Raw genomic sequence first — 21,671 nt, forward strand, 5'->3', positions numbered from 1 at the left:
CCCTTGAACTGTGATCATTTGTCTGTCTTGCTTTGGTAGCATGCATTTCTTACAGTTCACACAGCAATTATTGCATTGACACACACTCTAAAGCAGATTCACAGGTGGGACAAGTGGTCCTAAAACATCTCTTTGCCGCTGTACCCTCTGACTTCCCACCTCCTTCTCCAGATACTGCTCGATAATCTATGCAGAGCATGTGATCTAAGCAGATCCACAAGCTCCAGAAGGGATACATTACTAACCGTAATCATGTTTCTGGTGCTTGTATCTGCTTAGATTCATATACACCCACCCTTCCTCCCCTTCTGGAGTGGAGTTGAAGGCGCATAGATGTTTCCTGGGTTATCATTGTTTCTGCTTTATCACATCTGTACTCACGCTACACTTCATGCAGCCTCCTATCAGAAACAAACAATCTGAGGGACCGTGATGCGTGAAGGACCATGGGTACAGGACACATCACACTAGGGATAGTATTAATAACACGCCCTGTCGACGTCCGTTTTAGAGTTTCGAAAAAAACAAATCTTGTAATACTCTGCGACTTTCACTAGATGTCGGACTATGCAGAGCATGTGAATCTAAGCAGATACAAGCACCAGAAATACGATTATGGTGAGTAATGTATTTTATATATATATATATATATATATATATATATATATTTCAATGAAAAAACTTTGTTAAAGGGACGTTATGGTTAAGTTGCACTAATAAAAACCTATGAAATTCAAAGAAAAAACTTTGTTAAACAGACGTTATGGTTCCAAGTAAAACCGAAAAAAACCCTGAAATTAGCCAGTTATGGTAAGCTAAGCAACCATAACTTGCGCCACCACTGTGCACTGCTAAGACTAACACCCAGGACATCAAAGATGACATCACAAATGTCATTGATAACGCACTTAAGACAGCAAAGGATGAGTATGAAACTCTAAAATCTTTAGGTCAGCTCACAAACAAGCCTACTGGTCAAAGGGGTAATGGTAATTTTAGCTGTTTTTGGGGCCAAAAGAGGATCTGGCTACAATCAAGGCTAGGGTTCCTATGGGAATAATCAAGGACAAGCCTTCCAAGGCTATTCCCGAGGACAACTTGGAGGTTGTGGTGGTCGGGGCACAGGCCCAGCTCAAGGTGGCACCCCACCTCAGAGAAAGTGACATTCCGCTCCAGGTACCCTCCGATGCATCTCCAGTACGAGGACGCATTTCCAACTTCACCCATGCATGGGAGGGTATCACCTCGGACAGATAGGTGCTGTCCACGGTAGCAGGCTACTGCATAGAACTACTTTGACGTTCTCACGACCACCCCCCCCAAGACAAAAAATCCACTCAGGGGAACATCAGCGGATCCTTCTAGAAGAAATAACAACGCGTCTATTAAAGGACGCCATAGAAGTGGTCCTAACCAAGCAGGTAAACAAGGATATTTATTCAACTTAATTCCTTGTGCCAAAGAAAGATCTAACGAACCGCCCTGTATTAGATTTACGCTCTGCAAATAAGTATGTCAAGCCACAAATGTTCTGCATGACTATGCTACAAGAGGTAATCCAGCTACTAAAAAAGGGGGATTACATGGCAACACTGGATATGAAAGATGCCTATTTTCATATTTCAATGTTCCCAGTGCACAGAAGATTCTTGCATTTCAAGATAGCGAACAAGCACTACCAATTCAAAGTGCTGCCCTTTGGAATAGCCTCGGCTCCAAGGGTATTCACAAAGGTACTGGCGGTATTGGAAGCGCACCTGCGCAGGGGAGCAATCCCAGTGTACCCTTACCTGGACGGCTGGCTCATAACAGGGGAATCACCTCTGATTTGCAGACAAAACATCCAAACAACTATCAACCTCCTCTTCCAATTGGGCTTCTCAATCAACGAGAAAAAAACAAGCCTAGTGCCAAGCACTTCCAAACAGTTCCTAGGAGCTATCCTAAACACAGAGGAAGGATTGGTCTTTCCTTCAGAGTAAAGAGTAAAGAATGTGTTACTGGAAATACCACATTATCGGGCTGGCCGCCAGATAAGGGTGCGCAAAGCAATGCGTTTAATAGGCATGGTGGCATCTTGCATATACCTAACGAGAGGGAAACCCTTCTACGACCCACAGATACAGGCAGTGGTCACAACGGACGCCTCACTGGCAGGGTGGGGGGGTCTCACTACCTTCACCACACAGTCCAGGGTCTGTGGTCTCACACTGCAGCTCAGAACCACATAAATGTCCTAGAACGTCTGGCAGTATTCAAAGCCCTTCAGGCATTCAAACCCCATTTAACAAACCTGGCGATGCAGCTCCTAACAGACAGCACCACAGCAATGTTTTATATCACAAACGGGGGTACACGTTCTCAAAATCTATCCAGACTTGCACAGAAAATCTGGAAATGGACACTCAGACGGAAAATGTTCCTGTCGTCACATGTTCCAAGGAACTCGACGCTCTAGCAGACTCATTGAACAGAGATCCCCTACCAGAGGAACACGAGTTGCGTCTACACAAAAAAGTCGTAGAACAACTCTTCTCTCAGTGGGTTTTCCCAACTAAAGACTTATTCGCCACAAGCGAAAATCGTCAATGCCCAGACTTCGCGTCCAGGTTCTCCCAGCGAGGCTCCAAGGGGAACGCCCTATGGATGAACTGGTCAGGAAAGTTTGCTTATGCTTCCCCCCACCCATCTCCTCTTATGAGCAAGGTGGTGAACAAGTTACACAAGGAACAGATTACTCTTATCCTAGTTGCTCCTATGTAGGCAAGACAACTGTGGTATCCACATCTGCACAAACTGGCGATGTGCGATCCCATCATGCTCCCGTGCCAGTACAACCTACTCACCCAGCGCGATCGACTACCAGTGCACCCACAACCACACTCAATGAACTTGGCAGCATGGCTGCTGAAGTCCTAGAGTTCGGGCATCTCAATCTACCGCAACGATGCATGGATATCTTGAAAGAATCAAGAAAACCAAACACTAGGCACTGTTATTATGAGAAATGGAGACGATTCGTAATCTGGTGCCAGACTAAGCAAATCAACCGCATAGATTGTACTCCATCTAACATTCTAATTTATATGCTCCACTTGGTAGATGAGGGGTTAGTGTTCAACTCCCTAAAAGTCCACCTGGCGGCCATGTCAGCCCACACTACTTCCCATAAAAAGATCTCATGGTGGAAGGTACCGGTCATCAAAGCATTTATGGAAGGAGTAAAGAGACTCCACCCTCCAATTTCTAACCCACCGCCAGGTTGGGCCCTGAATGTGGTACTCGCTAAGCTCATGGGACCCCCATTCGAGCCTATGCACAAGTCTAATCTCAAACACCTGACTTATAAAACTGCCTTCTTAGTAGCCATCACTTCCATAAGAATGGTTAGTGAAATCTAAGCATTGTCAGTGCAGGATCCTTTCTTTACTATACATAAGGACAAGCTGGTTTTACGTACTCGCCCTAGGTTCTCATCTAAATTCATCTCCAAATTTCATGTATACCAGTTTATCGAGCTACCGGCTTTCTTCCAGGAGCCCAAAAGCTCTGCTAAGCTAAAACTCCACACACTAGATGTGAGTAGAGCGGTCTTCTACTACGTAGACAAGACCAGACCGCTAAGAAAAACAGATCAACTGTTTGTCTCCATAGCGCCAGGCAGAGAAGGTGACTGTTAAGAATGCCATCTCTAGGTGGATAGTCAGATGTATCCAACTGTGCTATTCCCTATTAGATAAAACACTGCCTTTTACGCCAAGGGCCCACTCCACAAGAGGTACTGGAGCCACTCTGGCTTTCATTGCAAATGTCCCTTTAGACAGTATTTGCAAAGCAGCTACATGGAGCTCAATACATACTTCACTCAGCACTACTGCATTGACACTCATTCCAAGACAGATACACAAGTGGGAAAAGAGGTTCTAAGACATTTATTCGCTCATGAACCTTCTCACATCCCACCTCCTTCTTCCACTGCTCGCTAATCTATGCACAGCATGTGATCTAAGCAGATTCCACAAGCCTCAGAAGGAATACATTACTCACCGTAATCGTATTTCTGATGCTTGTATATGCTTAGATTCACATGTGACCCACTCTTCCTCCCCTCGGAGAGAAGGCGCATGGATGCTTATGAGCTTGTTCTGATATGTATCTGCTTGGATACAACTGTACTCGCGCTACACCTCATGCTACCTCATGTCAGGAAAATAACAATCTGAAGGACCTCAACGCATGTGGGATCATGGGTACAGTGGTCGTCACACTAGGGATAGTATTACTGGCAAACCCTGTCAACGTCCCTTTTAGAGTTTCGAAAACAAAAACTGTAATACTCTGCAGCTTCCACTAGATGTAGGCCGATGCACAGCATGTGAATCTAAGCAGATGCAAGCATCAGAAATACGATCACGTAGCCAGTAGAGTTATAAAGATTTATTTTAAGATATTTTGAGTGTAGTGTTTGTACACAGTTACTGTAACACTTTAATAACTTTCTATGTATCAACAATATCTTTAAATGAAAATACTTTAAATAGTTAGGTACTTATATTTTTTAACAGGTTTATTTGGGGGGAATGTGGTTGTACAATTTATTTTAGTTTTACTTTCTACACATATATTGTTTTCATTAGCCCAGTTGTCTGTATTATTAATGTCAATTATGCATGGCAAAACAAAACCTTTGACATTCAGGAAAAAAACTCCAGGTGCAGGGACATTAAGGTGAGTAATACATAAAAAAAACTTTGAAATTCAGGGAAAAAACTTTAGTTAGAGGGATGTTAAGGTGAGAACTTAATGCAACAAAACGCCTGAAGTTCAGCTAAACCCACCTTAACTTTGTGCACCCTGTTGATCAGCCTATGACCACAGTTATGGCATCACAGATCACATCACTGATGACATCACTAATTACCTGTTGTAGGAGAACACTGATAACCTCACAAAATGCATCACTGATGAATCTCTAATTACATTCTATATAACAGATTACATCAAAAATGGCCTTAGACATAACATGATTAATAAGTTAGCTCATCTTTGATAACCTTAATAACAATTTAGGCTGTGGACTTGGCCATGACAAAGGCTAGGGTCAATGGGCAGCACCAAAGGCTTTAGCTAGTGGTGGGTTAGTGTACAGAAATACCAATGTGCATGGTTAAAAGCCATGCCTAGTAGCCCATCACTGTTTTAAAAGGTTTCTGTAGAAAAAAGAATGTATGGTATAATTGTTCGAATTTCAGCTGCACTCAAATTTCGTACAGTCAAAAATGTTGAACAATTTCACTGTACAATCCCATTATAACGAACAGGGGTTGCGGGGATGTGCCCCGCTTTCAGGATGGCAGACAAAGAAATACAAATAATTTTAAAAAAGGACCCTGCTGCGCCAGTTCCCATCCAAGTAAGTGAAGGGAACTGGCGTCGCAGAGAGACAGGGGAGTTCATCATACACAATTGTGTAACGTGCCTCTTTTTTATCGTTAATTTTGCGCGCTAACTTCACTTTTAAATTTTAATTTAATAGCGTTTATGCCGAAACATGTAATACTAACATTCATTCGCCAATACGAAATTATTGTACTTTACGAACAAATTAATTTCATTTTTTTGCGGTGTGCACTTTTCTCTTTCGGTACTTTCACATACATCCTTTTGAAATGTACAGTCAGCAACGTTTAAAGCTGTATTCAGTGGCTATGGCTAAAGGCCATAGCTAGTGCCCATTAATATGTTAGGATATACAGTCGGCACAGCCAAAGGTCGTGGCCACTGGCTAGTATTATGTTGAAGACCATGGCTAGTGGCTGGTTAGTGTTGTATAATACACAGTGGGCACGGCCGAAGGCCATCGCTTATTGCATTTTATTATTTTAAAATATACAATGGACATGGCCAAAAGATATACATAATGCTCAAGGTCAAAGGCCAGGGCTAGTGGCCCATTTATATCTTAGAATATATAGTGGGCACAGCCAAAGATTGTGGCCACTAGCCAGTATTGTGCTAAATTCCATGGCTAGCGCCGGATCATTGTATATAATATACAGTGGACACGGTTCAAGGCTGTATCCACTGGTAAAGGCCAAAATCTATGGTTGGTAGCCTGTTAGTGTTTTAAAATATTCAGTGAACATTGGTGAATGTTCAGACCACTGTCCATGACTGAAGGCCACGATTAGTTCCCATTCATGTGTTAAAATATATTTGGCCATGCACACTGACCATGGCTGAAGGCCATACTTAAAGCCAGTTACTGTTGTAATGTAATTAATGATGTCATCAGTGATATGATCTGTGATGTCATCATTGTGGTCATAGGCTGTGTATCGGGCGCAAAGTTGAGGTGGCTTTAGCTAAACTTGGCCATGTAGTTATGGTTAAGTTGCTAAACCCATAGGAAGAGCACTTTTCGGGCGGTTTATAACTTCGCTCCCCCTCGACGGATACTCAACAAACTTTGCAAACTTTGCAAAAAACGTATATGGCCCGCTCACGCCTACAAGCCAAACCGCTGGACGTATTCTCACCAAATTTGCGGCAGGAACGGCAGCTTGGTCCCGAAAGCGTGCTTTGGGTAAATTTGGAGTAAATCTGTCCATTAGTCTTTTTTTAAAACGACCAAAAAGTATGTCAAAAAAATGTGTGACATCTGGGTATGGTCCGTGGACCCATTTCATTGTCTGGTCCGCGGACAGTCATCTGATTGGCCTATCAGGTGACGTGAAGTCCGCAGACATCGGGCGTGCCCGCTGATTGGATGGGGAAAAGCGTGAAATGCGTCAGTTTTCTTGAAACACCTGACATGTTGGATTTGCAGACTTTTGCCGGTGTCCGCGAACCCCACGGTAGAAACTTAAAAAAAAAACACAACATTGCACTTGTCAAACACAACAACAATCTCTGGGGAGGTGGGGGTGATGAGGATGGAATGGGATATGGCCATAAGCAGCCATAACACTGGTGTTTTCCATCCCCGAAGTCCGCGAACACTCCAGATGTGGCTATTTCTGCATTACAGGGTTGGTGAAAAGCAGTTTTTGGATGGCTTATAACTTTGGGGCCACTCAATGTAACTGCATTTCATTTTGGAATTTCATTGTAGACCTAATTCTGAATGGTATTACAGAGTTTGGTGGGATTCTTTCAAGAGGGGGAAAATTAGAGGGGGGGGTCCCAAAATAATGTAAAGGCTTATAAACTTGGTGCTATTTGATGAATGTGCATAACAGTTGGCAAAAATCTTTTAGATCGACATATACATGTTTTTCTAGAGTTTGGTGGGATTTTCTCAAGAGGGGGCAAAATTAGAGGAGGGGTCTCAACATTTTTAGATGGCTTATATCTTTGTTGCCGTTTGACGAAAGTTTTGAGCAAGATTATAGACTCAACCTTCAATGTGTAAAAACTGAATGGATTTGGTCAATTGGGGGCTAAGTTATATGACTATGTATGTACATACATTTAGAAAATTTTGAAAAAATAAAACATGGCTGGATTTCAAACAAACTCGTGTAAGGAGCATTGGCAAGATTGAATTTTAGTACTATTTTTTAACTGTTAAAGGTGGTTCCTAAAGGAACCTTTCTTTTGTTTAATACAAAAAAAAGAATGTGCAGGAGAGGTTAGAACATAAGATGAGGAGGGAAATGAGGGAAGAGGCACCAAGCACTAATATGGAGGGGCAGGTGGACAGCGGAAGATATTGCGCGTGTGTACTTCTAAGGTAGTGGGCAGTGTTTCTAATGCTCCTTGATTACAGCTTCAAACACACAAATTTGCTTCCCCCTGCAGAGTGGTGTGCTGAAGTATATGCATAGGACTGTTGTCTTCCAAAGATATAGATCACCAGTCTCTTTTATTGCTTGCAGGGTAGCTGGTGAGATTTTGTGTCCCACAGAAGTAGGCTGTGTGGTTACAGTATTGGTTGAGGAAGATGATGTGGAGGAAGACAGCCTACTACTTTCTAAGAAAGGAACAATCTTTCTGAGATCATTTCTTTCCATGACTGAGTACAAAGTAGGGGCTTTTCATGAAAAGTAGCTGCACATGTGATGTCATCAATTACATTTGTGATGTCATCTTTGTCATGGGTGTTAGTTTTAGCTTACCATAACTGATGAATTTCAGAGGTTTTTTTCAGTTTTACTTGTAATCCTAATGTCCGTTTAAACAAAGTTTTTTATGGAATTTCACAGGTTTTTATTAGTGTAACTTAACCATAACGTCCCTTTTTAACAAAGCTTTTTCAGTGAATATATATATATATATATATATATATATATATATATATATATATATATATGTTCAAAATGCTGCCATTCTCATGCCAGAAAGTTTGAGCTGCACTCTCCACAGTGTTGGTAAGGCACCAATCAAATCCAAATTGGAAAAAATGTTTACGTCCAAGTCCACACTTCGTTTTCCAAAATAACCTTCCTTTATTTTTTAACAGGGAAAATTGTAATCTTCACCAAACACATGGTAATCCTTTAAAATTCAAACGACCAAAATACATGGGTCCTCCCAAGTGCAACAAATAATTTGCTGAGGCGTTCACGCGTTCCGCGGCCAACTCGCCGCTTGTTCACAACATATATATATATTATTGGTGATAAATAAAAGATGTTGGTGCTGGGGTACCCTCATGTCTGCCTAATTTTGAGCAAATTATTTGACTGATTGCCCCAAAATCAAAAAGGGCAGTGCTCCTGAGCTTTCTGCCGTTTCTTAAACAATTTTGGGAACAATCCATCCATTGGTTTTGGCCTATGGGAACTCTAATGAAAAACTTTAAAAAAAATGACCTTTTATATGCTTGATAAAATTTGAACTGTAAATTATATGTTGGGTGGATTTGCACAAAACTTTCAAGTTTATTTGCTCCCAGGCCAAGAAAATTATTTGGTACATTTTATACTTTTGCTTCAAGAGATAAGGTTTTGGCCCTAGACTTTTCTGAAAGTCAATGGATCATATATTTCAGATTAACTGTAAATTGATGAGCAATGCTCGATATAATTTGACCGAACCGGTGATCACAACTCTGTAAATGGTATTATTCTGTTACAAGGCATTTTTGATATGCTACTAACTTTGGTGCCAGTGCTCAGATCTGCAAAAAACTTGACAAAAAATATACATGCATCTCTGAATTTGTTTTGGGAAGTTTTAACAAAATCCTCTATTGATGCCGAAGTTATAGGGCAGGGTAACAAACATTGCACTTCCCATTCAAACATGCATAGGGAATCTGAAGTTGGTTTAATATATGAAATAACTCTCACCTGGGTCCCTATGGCCCCCTGTCCATGCCTCCAAAAACTCTGCCAACCTTGTTCACGAACATCCTCCCGATGAAACAAGTGTCAGCTGTTGCCTTCACTTCCACCTTTATCCCCCTTACCTCCCAACTCAGACTCTACCACTGACACTGCTCTTAGTAACTTCCACCTGTCCATCACCAACACTCTTAACATTCTTGCCCCAGTCATGAGGATCCGCCTGAAATCCGCCTTTTGGCGCACCACCTGGGATGACTCCGATCTTGCAGTCCCGAAATGAAAGTGCAGAGCAGCGGAACGGAAGTGGCAAACTTCAGGCTCACCCTCTGACAAACTGGCCGCCTGCTCCAAAGGCAATATAGACTCTCTATCTGTGCCTGGAAAAGGACCCTATCTATACCTACCTGTCTAACCAGTGGCTATCCCTAGTCAGCGCTGATGTGCCGCCTGTCTAACAGTGGATAGAATAAGAAAATATGAAAGAGTTGCTATTCAAACTTTTTTTGCTCACCAGATTGTAACTGTTTATATGCCAGCCCAGGCTCTCTGTTGCTTATAGTCAATGTAAGGCAGGACAGGGTTACCAGTATCTCTACTCTCACTTCTTTGTGATTTGAAGAGATGTGTTGCAAGTGGGGCTATTTCACAATCAGTGTTGAGGCAACAGTAACTTTAATAGCCTACACTGAGTGTGTATATACCCAAACTAAAAAACTCAAATTTAAATTTTGATGGCTTGAATCAAGATGTTATGAAGACAAAGCCAGAGGGACAGACATCATGATTTCTAGGTCTCCCTGTGGCTATAACGAGGCTTGCGGCAGGAGATCGCCTGCCGTCTCACTGTATTTGTCGACCGGTTTCGGTGGTCTCGATGATTAATGCCACCTTCTCTAGGACAGTTTTCGTAATGGTTTGTAGGACCTTTCTGCTTCTACAAAGATTATATATATATGGTTACAGTTTCTTTTGGCTACTACTCATGCGTTTGCATAGCTTCGTAATTTAGATGGAACGATCTCACCTCAAAGTAATTAGAGGAGAAATTCAGACTGGCCGGGTCCCATCGGTGCCTGAGGTTCAGATTAGCCGTTTGGTTGATTGTGGTGAGTCACAAGAGTAACTGTACAGAGGACCAACTGTGTCCTGATACTAGATATGGAAAAGTCCTGCTAACGCTGCTCTGCTCGTCGAAGTTGGCTATGTCCCAACTGAACTCTCACACTGAACATTTTGGTGGTCTTCACGGCCATCAATCTGGATTCCGAGCATCCAGAGGCATGGAAACTTCTCTTCTGAACACCTGCATCCCTGGATTCCATCTCACCAGCTGTCCTCATACTTCTTGATCTCTCCTCTGCCTTTGACACAGTCAACCACCCCATCCTCATACAAAGGCTCCACGACACCCTTGGTATCGCGGAGCGGGCACTGGACTGGCTGACCACCTTCCTAACTGACCTCTCCTCCCAAGTCATCCTGGGCACCTTCTCCTCTCCTACTTCTCCACCTGTGGTGTCTCCCAGGGCTCTATCCTCTCGCCTTGGCTCTTTAACATCTACCTTACTCAACTGGCAGTCCTAATCTCCTCCTCCTTCTCCCCCAACTTCCAGTGTTATGCTGATGACACACAACTCTTCTTCAAACTTCCTGCTGACCCTCTTGCACATTCCATCATCCCTGGCTGCCTATCTTCTATGCAGGCCTGGTGCACTTCTAATGATCTCTGCCAAAATGCCAGTGGATCAGAGATCCTGCCCATTGGGACCCCTGCTCCCCACTTCTTCCCTTCACTCTGGCCTTCCTCCGTGGGCTTTCTGCCTGCTCCTTCTTTTGAAGCCAGAAACCTTGGAATTCTCTTCGACTCCTCTCTCTCCTTCCTCCGTCACACTCAGGACATTGCCAAGAAGTCCCACTTTCAGCTCTTCGTTCTCAAAGGAATTCTACCTTTTCGCAGCTTCCCCCAGAAGCTCCATGTTACCCGATCCCTGGTTCTCTCTAGGCTTGACTATTGCATTAGCCTCTTCCTGAATCTGCCTTTCTCCACTCTGCGACCCTTCCAGCTAATCCGGAATAGTGTAGCAAGACTTATCCTTGGTCTCAAGCCCAAGGACCTTATCTCTCCTGCCCTAAAAAGTCTTCACTGGCTCCCGGTAGCTTAACAGATTAAATTCAAATACCACAAGGCTGTCTGGGGCTGGGGACCACGCTATCTGCAACTCTCTCTCACTAAATATTCCCCCTCTAGACCGGTGCGCTCCTCTGGCACCAACTCTTTGTGTGTAAAGCGAACACTCACAAGGAATAGGAGGTTTGTGTCCCCCACTTTATTTAATATTTTTTACATATTTTGTATGTTTTTCATCCCCATGTCCCCTCCCTGTTGCCATGTGGTGCTTTGAAACAAAATGTACTTGCTGTATAAGTGCCTAACAAGCGAACAAGGGATTGTATCTCTCCAGCTCTGAAATCTCTCCATTGGCTCCCAGTAGATGCAAAGATTAAAAAACCCTCTGCATTGTCCACAAGGCTTTCTGTGGCCCAGGTCCAAAATACCTTCAGCTATCCCTCCGCAAATACCTCCCCTCTCGAGCTCTTCACTCCTCTACCTCCAACTCCCACAGGGTCAGTCGTTTCTCAAAGAAACGAGCGTGGGTTGATCTGTCTTTGGCCGGGGCCTCCCTCTGGAACAGCCATCCTGCCACTCTAAAACCTGAGGAGAACCATCTCCGGTTCCGGAAGCACCTCAAGACCTTCCTCTTTGCATCTGCCTTTGCTCCCCCTCTCCCTTGCTGATCTGCTCTCTCTTGTCACTGTGCATCTGGCCACACTCCGTCCCCTTGGCCCAGTTACCTGCTCACCCTGCCACCCTACTGCACTGCCTCCTGGCCACCACTTCCACTGGGGACTGTATCTGTACCCATACAATCCCCCATTCCCCAATTTTCTTCTTTTTATGCACTTCTCAGACTTACCCGGTTCTGCTGATGTAAATGCAGCACTTGCCACTTGCACTACCCCTGTTTATTGCTCCATTAAATATTTTATTTGTATTTATTATTATTTCTGTTTATCCTCTGCTCTGCACTTTCCACTCTCCCCCTTCCATGCACATTTCCCCTTTCCCATGCACTTGCACGATCTCAATGTCACTGGGCCTAGTAAGATCGTTGGTTTGTTCTCCCCTGTTCCCCTCCCTTGCCTTGTCACGCTCTGAAACACTTGTGTACGAGCGCAATAGAAATAAAATATCATATATCAAAACAATAAATAAATAAACATGTACTAGAACTTGTTTTTATTTGCAACAAATATAGGGTCTGTTTCATTTGTATTTCCTCCTCAATGTTCACACCTGCTCAGCATCGCTGCTTTCTCTGAAACAGGCTTTTCCAATCAAGACTAATGTGATATTGTAATGAGGGAGCACATATGTGGTCGGTAGATAGGAGCATGCGTTGTGAGAAGAATGCTATCTGCACAGGTGTGTGAGCCCAAGCTTTTTTTATTTTTGTTAATGTAAAATGATCCTTGTGTCCACTCTCTGAAAGTGAGCCCTGCAAAACAGGCTCATTTTCGAATGCTTCAGGCTGAAAAAATATAATACGTGCGTTATCTGTCTGAGCCCAGTCTACTGACACATAGCAGCTGCAATTTAGTTTGCCAACATTGTAGCCAGAGAATAACATGAGTATTCCTGAAAAGATCCCTGCTGGAACTACATATATCCCAAATGCCATGGGCTGCCTTTATTTGTATTTTTCTTTTGGTCACCCATGATACTAATTACACATAACCGTCTACCCCCAAGGCCTGGTGGTGGTACTTTGGATAAATATCAATATAAAGCTATATCTAGTTTGGTATAGTGGCCTATGGTGCAGTACAATTATACGTTCCAAAACCTATCTGATGTCATTTTATTTTCAACTGGTTTCTTTAAACTTGTACAGCTGTCAGAACATTTCTGTATTGCTGTCTGGGGTTGAGGGTTTCACGAAGAGCAGATATTGGGTGACACCTGCCCAATAAGACAGAAAATGGGCACCTGCGGTCAGGTGGGACCTGGTGCATAAAAGGAAGGTCTGCCACTACAATGGGGATGTTGCACCAAGCAGATAGTTACTTGAGTTTTTGATTTTTGGCAGACCGTATAAAACAGAGAGGGTAAATTAGTCCAGAAGGGGATCTGAGCACAGAAGAAGGCTCCTGCCATCTTGAAAATGCCCAGGCTAACCTTCCTTCCTATGACCCCTCCTAATGTCCGGCAGACAATGCACACTGGGAGATGACATCAGAAGGCAAAACACTTTTTACAACAGCAAGGGTTGGCACCTTACTTGGAATTGACCAATCCGCTGTGGCAAATTGACTATGTAAGGGGGTGCATCCCCCTTATATCATCTCTGGACTTCTCTAGAAGAAGGATTTCTCTGGATCCTTATTGGGGAATCAGTTTTCCGAATGTCCCCAACTACTGTGGTGAAGCTAAGGATCTCCACGGAGGGTGCACATCCCCCTCCCCCCCCAAATCCACTTCAGGGGAATATTTAGAGTGACATGCTGCTGAAAAACTGACCCAGGAATCTGCCTAATGGAAGTGGAACACCATAAAGTGTTATCTGACAATATTCCTGGTTGGGGAGGCATAAGAATGGCTTGCATTTCCTTGTAGATCACCCCAGGATCACAAGGAGCTGCCTTGGGCTCTATCTACAGCTTCAAACCACTTTCAATTCGGATTGCCGGCTCTCTAAAAGACCCAACAGAGGTACATTCTATGTTTTTGTTAACCTCGTTGAGCTCCTGGCTTGACATGGTCTGCCTGTTCTCCACCACCTTTGAACTGATCACTGCTACAGAACAGCTTTACATCATTGGACCCAGTGGAGCCGGCTGTTGAATCACAGTGTTTTAGACCCACTGAGCTGTCAAACAGTGAGGATCTGCATATCGCTGCTTGTTCCAAGCTTCCTTCAAGCCTCTAGCCAATTGATGCTTGTTGAATTGCACGTGTCTGCCTCCCATCGAACCAGCTCAAACGCCTTAATGCCCTCTTGGCACCAGGAAATCACCCAGAAGCCTGGCTGGATACTGTCGAGCCCACACAACACGAATAAAAGGTATAGCAAAATGTTTATATCTCCATTTACTGGTTTTAAGGGCCATTGTAACAATTAAGACCCCATTAAATATCTTTTTCAAATCCATGTACATAATCTTAAGGGGTACTGCAAAGACAATTGCCTGCATACCCCTGTCTTCATACCCAAAGTCATAAACCAAAGGTCTGCATGTTCTGTATATTAAAATACAGGGGTGAATTCTTTGACAAATCAAGGGATTCAGTCACTTCCCTCAAGGGGGGGAAGCCTCTTCCAGTGAGGCTAGGGAGGTGAGCGTGCTATGCAACATTCCCCCTCGGGTGGTGGTAAGTAGGTCCTCACAGGGGAGACTCCTCTCTTGGGTATAAGGACCCCCTTTCCAATGAAGAACTCCCCTGTCGTCATCCTCAAACCTCCAGTACAACTCTTATCAATTGACAGACTCCTCTAATATCTGTTATTGTAATGTAACGACAGAAGAAAGTATCATTCTGGTACTGTAAAGAGTAAGAACATAGGAGTGATAACGAATACCTGTCCGTCAATCACTGAGATGAAGAAACCAAAGAAAGGACTATATTGGGAAGCTGGGGAAGTCCTTGCGTGGCGTTATAAAAGTGGGAAGGCCAAGAGAACCAGGAAGAGAGTCCCAACGGTTTCAAACCGGCTGGCAGTGGTAAGCTGGCAACTCGGGAGAACGCTGGTTTGCATGTCGGCAAACAGTAGGAGAAATGAAGTACCCAAAGTGCACTACCTAGAGAACAGGCTGGCGAGAGGTTATCCATTGTAACCAGTTACAATTACAGAGGCTGCTGGCCCCTGGAGGAATGTTCGAACAGGGCTGGAAAGGAGCTCCAGCCTTGATATCCCTAAAGTGAAGCACACTAAGGAAGGACCAAGGCAGGTCTGTCAACATGAAGAGAACCAGAGGGAACAGTTTGCGGGAGGTGGTGGCGAGGGAGGGCAGAGTATGAAGATCTCTTTCTTTACCGATAAGGGAAGAAAACCGAGATGCCATCCTGTCTGAAAACGGAACAGAAGCAAGGAAGAACGATGTGCCGGTGGCGCAGACCCATTATACCAAAGGTTAAAGGGGAGAGCGGGAGACCCTGGGAAACTGGCATGAAAGATAAATGGGGATGTGTTTCGGAAAAACGAATATAAAGATTGGAGTAATCATACTTGTCCCAGTGAATGGCAAGATTATACCAAAAGTGGGAATCGCTCAGAGACTCATCATAATCGTCCCAGTGAACAGCAAGGTTATAAGAAGAGTGAAAATCACTTGGGACATTTCATATTCATCCCAGTGAATGGCAAGAGAATAAGAAGAGTGTAAACCAATCAGGGTCTTCACATACTCGTCCCAGTGAGTGGCAAGATCACAAGCAGAGCATTACACAAATAAAGACTCAGCCTATTTTTTTCAGTGAGAAGATAAATAACAGGAAAGAAGATTGTTCTGAGAAAAGATGTTGTCTTAAAGAAGACAGAATGGTTGGGAGCCCCAACAGATGCTCAGAGACTCGATCAGGAATCAGAGGAAATCTAGAGAGGAATTGGAAAAGCCAAGAATCCAAAATGCAAAAGCTTGGAAAAGCCCCTTTAAAGAACTAAAATAACTTGTTACAAGAGATAGCAAGAGACTGTCTTAAGATACTATATTTAGGAGAACTTTGTTGAAAAGCAATCCAGGATAAGGAGCCCTTCTCCTGATCTTTAGTTGTTTAGTATTAGTGGTAGTGTCAGATCAGCTTAAGTTTAGATGGAGGACATGCTTTTACTTTGGACTTCACTATTGACGACAAGCACCCTAATTCAGTTGTGTTACTTAGGGAAACTCTTAGAATAGGGAACGTTAGGCATTTTCTTTATTATTTTTAAAAGAAACCTTTTGAAAATGGCATCTATTGATATGGCTCCTCCTTCTGACCTACCACAGTTCTTTGAGTTTTTATTTGGTTATCTTTCATTTTAGTTTTTATCATATTTGTCATAGAACCTTAATTGGACATTTCTATTATTTTGGTACATACTGTACTATTGCTTTGGATGCTCTATGGCTGGTTGACACTCCTCTTGAAGAGTATAGCCTGTCCTCAGACCATGCTACCTTAGAGGTGAAGGATGTGTACTGTTCATGTTTTGACTGTTTCACCTTTATAATTTAGATCACTACTAGTGTAGGAGTAGTGTGGGGCTGAGCAGGAGTTTAGAAACCACATCGGTGTACAGAGCAGTAGAATGAGTACCGTGGATCGAGATACCTCGCCAATTGGTAGGAAAGGGGGATAGAAGAACTCCAAAGCAAGTGTATATGTGGCCCATTTTTATATGATATTGCTAAAATTGCTATTCTTTTGTTTCTCTTTTTGTTTACAGGTGCAACTCTTCCACAACATATACCAGGAATTAATAATTTGCAGTTCATTCTCACATGGTGTCTTGAAATAAGAGCAGTTCCCAAAAAGGTATGCCCTTTCTTTGCTTGTTATGATGAAAGTGTATATATGTTATCGGCACTATTAGTAGGCAGAAGACAACACTTACTCAACATGACTTCTACTCCTAGCTCAGATTTAAAAACTACCTCTGAATAATCCCACATTTAAGCTACTTATTCTTGATGATGTGCCCTTGTTGGCTAGAAGCACCTGTAGACTGACTACTTTGCCCAATATTGCTAGACACAAGCATTTGATGAACACATTTTTACCTTGGATAAATAAATACACAGGCACTCCTCTGGCGTGGTATTTAAACTTTCTTTTCTTTTCATACGCTATGCCCCAGCAGCGTGGGAAATAGCTGACGTTAATGTCTATCAGCATCAAATTGACAATCAAATCCATAGCACAGAGAACCTTTATGTAAATAAGTATGCTTTTTTGTGACACTTTTTTCTCATCTGCATTACTTATTTACCCATATGTTTGGACGGCCCGCTTAGTCTATTACTCCAATGAAAACTATATGTAATGCTTCCGTTCCACCTCTTCCCACTGCTTTCTCCTCTCATCTCTCCACTATGGATGACAATATGCTGACTTTGCTTTAAAGTTGCATGAAATATGTTTTTGTTTCATTGTTTAAAATCTATATATGTTCTTTCTTGCCCTACCTTGTGCCACTGGTCTGCTCTATTCCCAGCTGCTCCCTCCAATAATCATCTCAGACGTTTCATGTTTATACTTTGGAATCTTCTCTCATCAGTTAATTTCCTTTCCGGCCTTGTATCTTTGCCAACTTGCCACGCCAAAACATGTCTTTTATTGTCATAAGTTGCGCAGGGCACCCAGGTATGTTTTGGGTGGCTGTGCAGATGTAAGGAGGCAGGTAAGAGCACCCAACAGGAAGCTAAACAAGACTGAAGAATAGGCAAGGTAATTCAGAATGACGGAACAGGAAGAAAGGACGGATCTCAATGGTGAACAAAAAGGGATGGGAACCATGCAGTGGACAAACAATGAGGAATACCACTACGGGTGTATTCACAGGTTGGACTAGAGACTGCCCACAGATATAAGGGAAGCTCAATGCCTCTGTGTAAGTTACTTTTACAGGCAGCACTCCTTGTAAGCCCATGGAAAGGGGAAACAGGAGTGGCTTCTGTGTCTGGACCCTAGGGCAAAAACAAGGAGTGTCTTTACACGAGACAAGCCGGTATGGGTCCAGCCGGAACCTACAGCGGATGCCCTCTGAGGGAACCAAACGCAACACACTGTTAAATTTAATTCACTATAGACTACAAGTAAAACAAGACAAGAGAAGGGGCAGAGATTGCCTGCTGGGAAACACTCTGAACAAAGGAATAACAGAAGCACACGAACATAACAAAAATAGCTAGGGACAACTAGGCTGTCAAGTATGCAAGCTTTAGAAAGGGAAAAGCAAGTAGAAAATAATCTATTTGCAATAATACAGGAGACTCGAACTGCAGACTGGTAATCAGGAACTGTAAATCTGGACTGGAATAACCAGAGCAGGACTGAAGACAGATAACAGGGAAACTGTAGCTCTGAAGTGAGAAAACAAGGGTAGAATAGAAAACAGATTACAAAGAACCTGTAGCGCTGAAGTGGTATAACAAGGGCTGGACAGAAGACAGATAAACAAGGAAGCTTTAGCTCTGAAGTGGGATAACAAGGGCAGGACAGAAGACGGATACAAGGAAACCCAGGACTGGAACTTGGAAGCTAAAGCCAGGAAACACAGACTCAATCAAAGGAAGAAGGAACAACAGGCAGGGAGCCAGATAATAGGAGGTAGAGAGCAAGGGGCTGCAGACGGGGAACAATGACTGCAACAGAGGAGCAGGGCTGCAATGCAGGAAGCTCAGAAGAGCAGGGCAGAAGGCAGATGAGAATAGCAGGCTGCAAGGCAGGTAGCCCAGAGGAGCAGGGCAGAGGAGAGTGGCAGAGCTGCCAGGCAGGGAGCAACGGGCACTGGAACAGGAGCAGGATTTGACGGCAACAGGAAACAGCAGAATATCGTGGCTCAAGGCAAAAAGGTCTGGGAGCGAACTCAATGTAAGAGACCTGTGCTCCTGCAGGCAGCTGCTTAAAAACTGCCCTACCCTGTGCTGAAGCAGGGTAATTAGCAGCACCTGGAGCAGCACACCTGAAGGTAATCTGCCTCCTCCCTCTCTGGTCCTGGGAAGGTGAAAGTAGAACTGATCTCTACGGCTTCTGGGGATTGTAGTTCCAACACTGATGCAGATGAATAACCAGGAAATAACTGCCGCAAGGTCCACCATGGGAATTGAAGTCCATATTTTCGGAAATACAGATTTTGAAAAGGAAATGTCAAATAATGATTTAGGGGCTTCTCTGAAGATGGTAGAAAACACTGAGCGGGTCTGAAAACAGCGCCACACAGAGGCAGAGATGCAGAAGCATGACATTTATATCTTGCCTTTCCAGATAATTTCTCTGAATCAAATTAATTCTGAAATTATTATGAAATGGAAACGTTACCAATTTTCAATTCATGAAACGTTTCTATGGATGTGCAGTGCTTTGTGAAATTATTTTGTAAGTTGGATTAGCACCCTGGCGGGGGAACCAGCCAATCAGGTAGCTAGGGCCGAGGCCTCAAACCTACAATCTCTGCCCATGCTCGAAGTTGCCTGATAGCTGGTTCACCCGTCCGCCATCTTCCCTTCACCTCTGTCCCCTTTTTTTCCATTTCCCACTGCTCTCCCAAACCCAACTTACCTGTGGTCGCGGCGGCACAGGCCGCAGCAGCAGCTTGCCAGCTTCTATGGAAAGGAAAGAGGGGCTCCTTACAGAGCCTCACCTCACTTTCCATGGCAGCCATCTTAAGGCAGTATTTTCAGTCATTGAATGGGATGCGCGAGGCGTCCCATTCAATGACTGAAAATACTATTTTTAAGCAACCAGAGTTACCGGTTTGGTAACCTGGGGCGCTAATGGCCTTAAACCCCCATTCCAATGTCTGGAACAGGGGTTAATGGCTTGTAGCCCTCGTTAATGTCCCTTGCTTCGCTTGTGCTGTTAACTTGGGCTGCCAGCCATTACAGCCCTTGGAACAGGGGCTTATGGCCAGATAAAAAGGAATTAAATGGCCTCCTTAGGAAAGCAGAGCAGTGGGCAGCTTAGCAGTATGTTCATGTGATCCCCCTTTCATTTGTCATGTGATGGGATCAACAGACCAGCCATACTAATCTTCTTTAGGTCAAAGATAGTTGATAGGGAAACGGACAAAAGAATGACCAAAACAACAAGTGAAATGGTTCTTCTTCAAACACAAATTGTCAGTATGGATGTCCTCTCAGGGGTATGGGTCGTATACATTTGGGAAAACAACCATTTTCAAGAAGCGGATGGAACTCTCTAAGCAGGAGAGAGATTTGTGAAGCGTGCTTTATAAAGGATGTTTTATTTGCCTGCTGCATGGTACATGTTTTTAACTTCAGTGCTGCAGTCAAATGTGCTTGTTTTTGAATATATTTGCAGCAAAGTCTCATCGTTTAGGACACTGCCTCGACCTAATCCTGTATAAAGAGATTCGTGCAGAATACCTCAATACAATGCTAATAACTGGTTTGATCACTTTTCTAGGATTATTGCATTTGATTGTGACCAGCTTTCATCCGTATCAGGTAATAATGTCACCGCAAAAAAAGGCACTAGGTTGGCGACTTTCTTAAATGAATGCATTAATGATGCACCCTCCAATATATCAAACACTTTCCCCAAATATTCTAGGATTGGAGAAAATAATATATGATGATACCCCTCCTAGAATATGTGGGGAAAGAATTTTGGTAGCCAGGAAAATTTCACCAAAACCTGGCGACGTTCATGACAGCGATATCATTACATGGAACCCTTTCATCGCTTTGCGCTGTTTGTGCATCAGATCGGTTGTTGTCTCATAGAGATAAAGAACTCTCTATTACTGAACAGGATCTATGGTCTTCATTGACACTTCAATGTCTAGGGAGGATAGGTCAGGGGCTACGCAGCTGCCTTGGAAACAAGACGGGGCAGAGAAGCACAGGTTCGATCCCCAGATCCGCGCTTAGAAACCTCTGGGTTTTAAGCGCTTTATAAATAACCAATTACACTTACAATTACCCCCTACTCAGGAATTAATGTAAAACTTGTTTCCTATAATTTGGGTAATCTTCACAGTGTTTGCAATTCCCCTTCCCAATTCCCGTCCCTCTCTTCAAATAAGACAATTTAAGAAATGTAAACATTCTTGGTCCCCCCCCACATCTGCATTCAGACGTTGGCAACAAGAGAATCCCAGACTTGAAAAAACTGGAGGAAACGTAGAGACATTTTGTTTCTCTGCTGCCAAACTAGCATTAAATTGTTATAAAAAGCTTTTTTTTTTTTTTTTTAGCAAAATCTACCTTTTTGGATAAAAACAGATCGCTATTTCGTTTACGTGAGTTGTTCAGCGTTATCCGTAGATTTTGCAATGCTTTGTCTATGACCAGAACTATGGTACCCTCAACTGAACTGGCTAACGGGTTTAATCATGTTTTAGTGATGAAATAAAATCCATTCAGATTGAACTGAACAATATCGAGCCTGCTCCATTGCTTATCCAGTCTGTTATGATGCCCAGTGCTCCCACTTTTGATTTTTTTTTCCTGGTGCCTTAGGTTCTATAGATTTAGATCTTAAAGCAATGAAACCCACTAACTTTGTCTTTTTTACCCTGTGCCTGCTTGCTTAGCTCAAAGACACGCCTCTCACTTAGCTGACTTCATTATAGTCTTTGGGGACACCTCCCT

General features: G+C 43.3%; 1 protein-coding gene across 1 annotated transcript in view; it reads left to right on the top strand.

Moving 5' to 3' along the window:
- MTRR (5-methyltetrahydrofolate-homocysteine methyltransferase reductase) overlaps positions 1-21,671 on the top strand; it is a 983,610-nt gene that overhangs the window by 604,714 nt on the left and 357,225 nt on the right. The window contains exon 8 of the mRNA XM_069613725.1: positions 16,781-16,869. Within this exon, the coding sequence (XP_069469826.1) occupies positions 16,781-16,869 (89 nt within the window). The remainder of the gene's footprint in view (positions 1-16,780; positions 16,870-21,671) is intronic.

Source organism: Ambystoma mexicanum, chromosome 5p, assembly GCF_040938575.1.
Source record: "Ambystoma mexicanum isolate Mex_15411 chromosome 5p, UKY_AmexF1_1, whole genome shotgun sequence".
Taxonomy (NCBI): domain Eukaryota; kingdom Metazoa; phylum Chordata; class Amphibia; order Caudata; family Ambystomatidae; genus Ambystoma; species Ambystoma mexicanum.